The following is a 9,898-nucleotide window of genomic DNA, read 5'->3' on the forward strand; positions in this document are numbered from 1 at the left end:
AAACCCTAAAAATTCCTTCCCTCGCGCCGCCGGACGCGTCCTCACCGCGCCGGACAATGTCCGCCCCGCCGGCCACGTCCTCCCGCCCAATGGCGCTGTGCCACGTCACCCACCGCCGCCTCCCGCGCCAATCGGCAAGCGCCACCTCAACCGGCCGCCTCCCTCTCCACCGCGCGGCCCGCGGGGCCCAGATCCGGCCCGCGCGGGCCCGGTCGCCGCCGCCGCTGCCCGCAGGCGTGTGCCCGCACCCGCCGCCTCGCCTCTCGCTGGCGCGTACCTCCGCCGCCGCGCCATTGCAGCTCCGCCCTGCCGCGGCTCTTCGCCACCGGCGCTGCCGCCCGGTCGCCGCCATCTCTGCCGCCTCCCGCCGCCTGTCTCGTCATGCACCGCCGCCGCGCGTCGCCGGCCCCGCCGTGTGCGCCGCCGCCTTCGCCCGGTCGCCGCCCGCCATCTCCGCCGCCATCCGGCCACCTACGGCCTCCCGCGCCGCCTCCCCTTCGTCGTCGGCGTTCGAGCTCGCCGGAGCCCGTCCCGGCCAGATCTGCCCCGGTGGATGAGATCCACCGGGAGACGAACCAAACGGCGTCCTCCGTCCCGGATCCGCGCCGTCCCGCACCACATCATCCCACGTTGACTTTTCCCGCGGGGTAAAATTTCACTAAGTTTCATATGCCCATCTTTATCATGTCATAACTTTGCATCCGTAACTCCATTTCGCGCATATAGCATATCAAAATGTTCGTCTCAGAGAGCACATCATTTCATCTCATTGCATCATTTTCATTTGAGTTCATCTTGATGCCCGAAATGCTGTTAGAAGAGTGCTATTTAAGTTAATTGTCAGATCGGCTGCACCAAATAGCTATTTGTCATTTTTGCCATGATTATTGTGTGCATGATATGCCCATGAGCTCTACATGTGTTTTGTTATATGTTTTGCCATCTATCTAGAGGTGCAACCCATGTATTTTTGTGATGTGTGTGGTGACTAGCACAAGCTTGCAAAGTGAGGCACTTGGTAATGCTGATTTCAGGGACTTAACATTCCACTAAGTTCTTGACCTGTTTATCTCATATTGCCATATGTTCATGTTGTTTCCTAGTGATCCGTGCCTCTTTTGAGGATGATCAGTAAGGATGTTTTGTTAATCTTGTAGTGCTCTATCCATTCATGTCTTTGTTTGCAATTATGAAGCACCCTAGCTTGAGTCAATCGAGCTCTACTTTTATCATTGCGTGAATCTGGGCAGATTGTCTACTTGTTAGAGATTTTGCCAAGGATGTTGTAGTTGATCCGTGCATGCTATGTTATTGTTCTTACCATGTCTAGCTTGAATTTTGTGTATTCTTGATGGGTATATGCTTGGATTATCATGACTTGCTCTATAATGAGTGTATCGAGCTCATAAACATGTCTACTTGATATCTGTTTCAGCATGCTTCAATTTTCACTAAGTCTGTGATCTGATTATGTTTTTGCCATGTTCACATGCTTGCAAATGTATTTTCTGATCCCTTTTGGCTCAAGGTCACTAAAGGACTTTTGTTAAGCTCTTTGAGTAGCTCCATGCCATGCTTTACTTTGCCATCTTCAGGTCCCGTAGCATATAGTTTTTTGCCATGCTTGTTTGAACCTGTCAATAGATGAATTAGCCGTAGCTCAGTGTTCATATTTTGTTAAGCATCATGAATGGATCCCTGTCATATATTTTGTTGCCATGTTTGTGTGCTGTAGCATGTTCTTTTTCATGCATTTAGATGGCTACTTGCTGTATATCGCAGATCGGTGCCATATTTGAATTGCTTGCCATTTCCAAACCGTAACTCCGATTCCGGTGATCTTTATATCGTTTTCAAGCGATTTCATCTCACCTTCCCAGTGGCACACTTGGATTTCCAAGTTAAGGCCAGGTTCCATCATTCCTTATCAAATCATGCATATGCATCGCATACCGCATACAGCATATCATACCATGTTCATGTGTTGGTTGTTTACTATATTGTGTGCTTCTTTCCAGTGTTTGCTTCTTCGGGTTGGTTCCGGTAACGTCGCGTTTGTGAGGACCCGTTCGTCTACGTCCGTTTGTCTTCATCATGGACTCGTTCTTCTTCCTTGCGGGATCTCATGCAAGATGATCATACCCTCGAAATCACATGAACATGGTATGATATGATGGATCAACCCTCCTGCCTGCATGAAGACAAAGAAGAAGCATACGGTCAGATTAATTAACAACAAATAAAAGAGAAATCCAGGCAAGGGGATACAAGAAAACCTTGAAACGATCGATTGAAACATAAATTTTGATAATCAACGAGGCGAGGCGAGGCGAGGCAAGGCCGGCCGGAGAAAGAGATGCAGCGCGTGGCCAGTTGCAAGAATGGATGGACGAAAGGGCCGGCGCGTTCGTGGAGAGCAGAGGGAGGGAGGGAGTGAGGCAAGGACGCACGGCGTCCGGGGGAGGACCGGACGTGGCCGGCGCGGGCGGCAGACCAAGGATCCGGCCGGCCTGCCGGACGGCGTGGAGGGCTAGGGTTCGCACCCACGGGTAGGGGACGAGAGGTGCCTCCAGATCTGATATGTTTCTCATCTCGTCTCATCTCAGGAAGGAAAAGGAGGAGGAGTCGGTCTCGGGGTTAAGTTTAGGGTTAGTCGCAGCCGGTCCGTCCATCTGCATGTCGACACCAGTCGACGCGTGTTTTTTGTTTACGTGACGTAAATATTTTTACTACTCCGTACCTGCTTGGCTTTTATATACGTACACAAAAAGAAAGAGAGAAAAAGGAGACCGAGGAGGTAAAAAGCGTCGCGTCAGACGTGACACCACCGGTCTATTCTTGTACTACTGACTGGCTCAGCTGCCTCTGCTAGAGGTAGCTGGTGGGTGCGCAGTAAAATGCCTGCCCGTGGAAGCAACAGAGCATGCAGGTACCAGTAATAAATTTCAGAGCAGAGCGGAGCGGCGAGCCAACCTGCTGCCGGCCGCCGGCCACCGGCGACGGGAAGGAGGCTCTCGCCGGACGCCCAGGTCAAACGCACGGCAGAGTAGCCGTCGCCGGCGCGACGGGACTGCATGCGATGCGGTTGGCAACCAGCGGATCTGAGCAGCAGGTCGATCGCCCGGCGTCGTTGTCGGCCGCCGGCAGATCAGCGCGCCGGTCACCGGCCGGCGGGAGTGCCCTCGGCTGTAGGCCGATGAGAGCATCCATGCGCAGGGGGCAGCGCATCGTTCACCGGCCGCCGAGGCTGCCCTCGGCAAAAGGAGGATGAGAGCAGCCAAACGCAGGGGCGGAGAGAGCAGCGGCCGGCGGTGGCGGTGCGCTGTGCGGTGGAGAAGGCCAGATGCAGCAGCGCCTTTGGAGTTTGTTTTTTTGGATAGAAACAAGACGAGGCAGGGAGGACGGACGGCTGGGAGATGGGTCGGAAAGGGACTGCACGCCAACCCTAAAATGCTTCCTTATATACTCGGCTCCTTCCTGCACGACTCCTCTCTCGATCGGGCTCCTGGACAAGAGAAGGGAACGAGATGGGACGCGCGCTCAGCCCAGTTTGAGTTCTCTCCATCCTCTCAGCCCAAGCATACTAACACTACTGACAACAAGAAGATTAACTAGTGCAACAAGTGTGTTTGGACCTGACCACACCTGAGCTGGCCCATGAAGAGGGGGGCAGGGCTAAATGGGCTGGCCATTTGGCAAAAAAAAAAACAATTATTTATTTATGTTTTGGATAGATGTTAGTGTCAAAACCATCTTCCTTCATGTAGTGATATGTACCACACAATCAATTGTATAGATCCTGCAAAAAAACAGTCCACCCTTTTTTGTTACTCGAAACAATACTTAATGACTATGAAACAAAATATTCAAGTTCTTCAGCCAATGCGTTCATCCATGTGTTTGAATATATTCATCAACGTGAAATAATGTCTCTGAGAACTGCCCATGTATTCTCTTTAATAAAAAATTGTAAATAAAAATAATAAGACTAATATGAAACATAAATAAGTAATAAATGACAAATAAAAGTGGAAGAAAAAGAAACGGAGGATGAAAATGAGAAATGAAACAACAAGTGGAAGGAAAGACAAAATGGAACAACAAGGAATAAATAGACTAAACTTGTATGCCAAACCTTTCTAATACAAACCTAAACCGACATAGAAACCAAACAAGTAGTGACACTTTGACCCCTAATCATCAGCTACTTTGATCACCATTAGCCCAATCTAGCATGAACTCCTACTAACCAGTTGATTGACTCTACCACGGTTAAAGGGAAGATCATTTCCAACACGAAACGACCATGGATCCGGAGATACCGAGGTCTATCAGAAATTCAAACGGACCCAAATAGCTACGGCAGAATATGGGGAAAAGATTCCCGTGATTTTCAACGTGGGCTTGTTCGAGTTGGTGGGCGGTGGTGCGGCCTCGGGTAGAGGGGTGGATCGATGGGGCCGTAGTTGTTGGACCAGCTGCGGCTGCCCGCTGGCAGGGGGAGGAGGATTGGAGGGGCTGCCCGCTGGCCTTTTGACAAGTCTGGGAGGTCAGATACGTAAACTTTCAATTGAAGTAAAACAAATACCTCTTAAATCTTTTTTGCGGGGATATATGCAAACTTTTGACAAGTCTGGGAGGTCAAAACGTAAACTTTCAACATGAACTTTTATGCGAAACGCAGAAGAGACACACCCGTAATAATGCACTCACATATACTTTACCCCATGAGCATCTTCGATCGACTGAGCCAGTAGTTCTCGAGACTGACAAAGTCATCATAGATGTCTCACTGCCGACGGTTATGTCGCTTACCGCTGAAATAATAAAGCCGTCAAATCCTAGAATAAATCCAGCAAGGGGCGAGCACCATGCCACTTTTCAATTGAAATGAAAAATATACTTATTAAAAATAGAGCCACTAGAATAACCGAACCCCATGTAGTCATATCATTTTGAACAGAGGAAAATGAATATGTTCTCTTATTTCTCTTCCACCGGAATACCTCTTCTTCCGTCTCAAACAACTGATTGTTCTACTGGAAAATAATGTAGTTGTGAAAAAAAATCTAGAACAAAAGGCTCCTTCTTAGAAAGTTGACCTCGAGAACAAATTGCATTCATTAGAGTTGTTATTGTTGTTGTTCTTGCTAATGGTAGTGTGTTGTTGTTATTGTTGTTGTTAGAGTGAATTCTACTTCTTTTGTATTTATTTATCCTTGTGACAACAACAACTATACTTGAGAAAAAAATTCTTGAGCTATGTGATTTAAGAAGTATGGAGTGCATTTATTTGATTAGAGATACTGAAGACCCTTAAAAAGTGCTTGGGTTTTGTTTGTTAGATCTTTTTAACCCATTTAACATTGAAGATGTATTCTAAGTTTCTAACAAAGTCGTCCCACATGTGGTCCATTGTGATTGTTGAATCATATGCTTCAAGGATGTCACATCTCAAGATATTCAAACATTATTAATAGAAATTCTTTTGGAAATCCTAAATGGTACTAGTTCTCCCTCAATTTAAATCCAATCAAGGTTACTCCAAAAAAATGTAAACTGTAATGCAAGTTATTCTGTATTTTTTCCTTTTTTAAGTTGTTTTAGTTACAATTGTAAAATTAAATTTTGATTAAAGGTAATTCATAAATTCTTAGTGGATTAATTTGAGCTTCATGTCTAGTCATTTCTCATACGTAGAACATCTAAACCAATATTTATGTTATTATACAAAAAAGGTAAATTGCAGTTTTCAAAGTTTAAAGTAAACATATTAATAAAAAGAGTCTAATATTATTTGGAACAGTGGGGAGAGTACAGGAATTTAATTTAAATTGAGCTTTTGAAGGATTTTTTAGATTGCATTAAGTTATTATGTTCAAGTTAAACTTCAAATTTTGTGTACCATTATTTATGAATATGCCTCCAAGTATTTTACTTGGAGACAGTAGTAACATAGTAGTTGTTTTGAAATCCAAATTTTAATTGAATTGAGATTAAAGTAATTCAAACATTGTAATGGGTTCGTTTTAACTTCACGTGTAGTCTTTTCTCATATGCAAAACCCCTTAAAACTATATTTATGTCATACTTAGGAAAATTGATTTGTAGTTTTGCATATTAAAAATTAAAATTGTATGTAGGCATGATCAAATATTTTTCCAATTTAATGTATAATATATTTTCGTGAAACAGTGGAAAAAGACTGAACTTAAATAGAGCTTTCGATGGATTTAAGAATATAATATGTTGGAATTGAACCTCATATTTAAAAATCAGGCGAAAATATGTGTGTCGTTATTTAATAATATATGACTAGAAGTTACTGGGGAGGGCAGCAGCACAGTATATAGCAACCATAACACGAGCATTACGTTGGTACAAAACCAAAAAGGAAAACACATCATTCAGGACTGGCTCCAAACCTTTATAGGCAGCACAACAATTAGAGTATGCATTTCTTTTGATAAAGTGCATAGACTAAGGATATCGATTAAGATACTGTCTAATAAACAATAGTTATCAGTATCAATGTTTCTAAGCCGACTTAAAAGTATGTCATCTTCACAAGATGCAGGATCACAAGCAAAACTACTTTTGTTCACAAGCAAGACGCATCAGTTTTTCAGTTTTTCTATACGTTAGCGGAGAACACACCAGCAGAACGCTGCTACAACGTGTAGACAATATTGTGGCGATGGAACAGGCTCTCGCCGTGCTCTCTGTAATCCGCCAAGGTGAAGGTCTGCTTCCCAAAGTTGCTGGAAGCCGCAAAGGCAGCAGCGCCCCGCCACGCGTCCAGGATGGGGTCAGCAGCTCTCACAAGCTTCAGCGGCGCGAGGTAGGGCCGGAACTGCCGGATCCCGGATTCGAGCCGAGGGATCATCCCGGGGAACAGGGAGCTGCCACCTGTGACGAGGATGGACTGGCAGAGGCGCTCCTTGACGGACTCGTCCTCCAGTAGCCTCCTGAGGGAGATGCTGACCATCTCATCGATGCCAGCCTGGTCGACTCCTATCATGCCGGGCTGGAATAGTACTTCGGGGCAGCGGAACCGCTCGATCCCAATGGCGATTTTGAAATCGTCTGCGGTGAGAGGCCGGACTTTATGAGGGTCTGGAGCTGGTTCAACAGCGTCATGTTTGTTCACAAATGTAGGGTCCACCTCCTGCACGGGGAAGCGTCGTGTTATTATGATACAATTAGTTTTAGTGTTTTTTACTTCACCAAAGAAACGTAAATATGAGAAAATGGACATCATGAAGAGGAAAGCTTGAGAGTGGGGCCTTACCTGGATTTTTGATGCGATTCGAGCAAGTTCTGATTCATCGTCATCTTTCCCATCATCATCTTCCTCATTCTCTTTGCTCATCTTTTTGTAGACCAACCAATCTTCATCTCTCATTCCAAAAGTGTCCTCGCCTTTCCCTCGGTCAAATGCAGCAGTGGTGAGCAGCCGCATTCTTTCTTTCTGGGCGGCATTTAGACGCTCGCCACGGCCTACGGCACCAGATGAATTATTGTTGCCGTTAACCTTTTGTCGCTTCCTCTGATCGACTTTCTCAGAAAGTTCTAAATATCGGGCACGGAGCTCATCAAAGTATAACTCTGGGTTCTCCCTGTGTAGTTAAGAGTGACAACATATTACAGAAGAAACAATAGAAAACCTCAAGCACAACTACAACAGCTTAGGGAGTACCCTATCCGTATCAACCAGGTTGTAGAACCTATCAGCCCATAACTTTGATCTCTAAGACAGGTTGCAGAAAAGTCATACCAATTTGGAGGAAGAGCATCTTTAACACAAGACACCACATATTGTCAAGTAAAACTGACAGTACATAGTGAATAGCAGCACCCACTTCCCAGATTCTGCCTTTCTAGTGATGTTCTCTTATAGAAACAAAGGCTTTAAGAAACTTCTAATGCATTAGGCGAATGCAGTTCTGAGCTCAGCGGTATGTGGTTGCTAGGGGGAGCTCTCCTAGAGAAAAATGACATGGTTCGACTCACCCCACCTGGGTTTGAGTCTCCCACCTAGTAGTTAGATGAAAAGTTAGGGGCTTTCTTCTCCCTTAGTCTTTTTTTTAAATGTGGTTACTAGTTTGCTATTATGATAAACACTAGCTTTTCCTTTAAAATTGGTAAAAAAAAATGTGTTACAAAATACAGAAATGTACTTTCCTCCTACAGTTTAAAATTTGATGAACATGGAACATCTCGAAAGAACAAAAAAAATGTCAAATGGCTTTAAGGTAGTAACTATTTCATCAACAAGACACAATGGCATGTGACTTCATACAGGAGGACTTTACCATATACTCCTTCCATTCACAAATATAAGATGTTCTAACTTTTTTCTGACTCGGATGTATAGACACATTTTAGTGTGTTTGTTCACTCATTTCAGTCCGCATTTAGTCCATATTGGAATATCCAGAACATCTTGTATTTGTGAACAGAGGGAGTAATAAATTGCAGACTGAGAATGTTGCCACTTACGTGCGCCTCTCTTCTTCTTGCTTCTCCCTCAATGCTGCCTCCTCGGCACGCCTCTGCTTGGCGCGCAGCTTGCCCTCTGTCGTGGTTTTAAGTAGTATCTGTTTCTTCTTTTCCTTTAACTGGATAAGAGCAAAAATGGAACACAGACACAGAGCAATGTTAACCATGGGAGATTACGTTTATCCTAACATTAAGAAGGTGCAAGATGATCCCAAAAGCACATTAATGGAATCTCATTGTTGACTACATAACAAGTCACAGACGATAGCTTAACTAAACACATACCTGCTCTGGTGTCAACATGTCATCAGGGACAGATACAAGTGGGTACTTATCAGCTCCTGAAGCATCTGCGTTCTCCTCATTGCCATTGGACTCCCCCTTCGCTTTTCTTAGAGACTGTGTTGCTTTCAGAATATCAGACTTAATTTCCTGCTGGGAAAGGTATCCAGATCTACCCAGAATAGACGTTGTTTGCGATTCATCAGCTCCATCAAGGTGATCCATCAAATCCTCCAGGCCAGAGAGTTTTTCTTCCAGATCTGCTATCTTCTGAGACCTCTTTGCAGCAGCCATGTCTCGCAAACGTTGACCAGCCTTTTCCTTATAAGCCGCCTTCCTCGCTAGCTCTTCCTCAGATGGCGGTTCATCTCTGGGTGGGGGTACCCATGGTAGCTGCCAGTACCTAGTCTTCTCTTCAGCTTCTTCCTTGTTATTCTGCAAACTGAAGTGATCAATTCATGGTGTTGCAAGAATGTATATAATTGCTATAAACATACTTCTAGAAAGAAATTCTAAGAAAATGATAAGCAACTGGAGTAGAAAGAATGTCCTTTCTATACGAAAAACAGATCGGAAATAGGAATTTGATAATTCTGAAAATTGACAAGCGAACAAAGAAATAGATACAAATATCTTACTTTGAATATCTGCAACTCTGACATATAATCAGCAGCTATATAACAATGTTCCTTCTTCAGCTCTTCAGCCTTTTCCCATGTAAAGTTTGCCCTATGCAAATGTAAAATGATTACTGTTAGACATGCAAATGGTATGGATTAGGGAAAACAAATAATACAAAGTACTTCGGAAAAATGTGCTCATACATACACGTGATAGGGATATTTAAGAGAGAGGAGCTGCCTCAGGAAATCAGTAATGTGAGATCCACCAACATTTGTTCGGCAGCATGCCCCCAGCACAGGCTGCCCTTTTAAGAACTGAAAACAGATCCAACATGGCTTTTAGTCCATAGGTCAACAACTTAATTTGAAATATACAGATAGATAAACACAAGTGCTGAGACTTTTTCTTGAACATGGTCTCTGAAACAGTCAACAAGCCAAACTAATATACAGCACATTCCGTCCAAACGAAGAATTTGTTGTGCATTCAT

At 44.5% G+C, this 9,898-nt stretch overlaps 1 protein-coding gene across 1 annotated transcript in view; it reads right to left on the minus strand.

Annotated features, from left to right (window-relative positions):
- Positions 1-6,469: 6,469 nt before the first annotated feature.
- The window catches only part of LOC119266917 (actin-related protein 5-like), a 6,650-nt gene continuing 3,221 nt past the window's right edge, over positions 6,470-9,898 (minus strand). Inside the window, exons 7-12 of the mRNA XM_037548192.1 lie at positions 9,613-9,722; positions 9,423-9,513; positions 8,788-9,219; positions 8,503-8,621; positions 7,292-7,619; positions 6,470-7,168 (exon numbers count right to left, since the gene is read on the minus strand). Coding sequence (XP_037404089.1) covers positions 6,671-7,168; positions 7,292-7,619; positions 8,503-8,621; positions 8,788-9,219; positions 9,423-9,513; positions 9,613-9,722 — 1,578 coding nt within the window. The 3' untranslated portion in view covers positions 6,470-6,670. The remainder of the gene's footprint in view (positions 7,169-7,291; positions 7,620-8,502; positions 8,622-8,787; positions 9,220-9,422; positions 9,514-9,612; positions 9,723-9,898) is intronic.

This window comes from Triticum dicoccoides, chromosome 3A, assembly GCF_002162155.2.
Source record: "Triticum dicoccoides isolate Atlit2015 ecotype Zavitan chromosome 3A, WEW_v2.0, whole genome shotgun sequence".
In the NCBI taxonomy this organism is placed as follows: Eukaryota; Viridiplantae; Streptophyta; class Magnoliopsida; order Poales; family Poaceae; genus Triticum; species Triticum dicoccoides.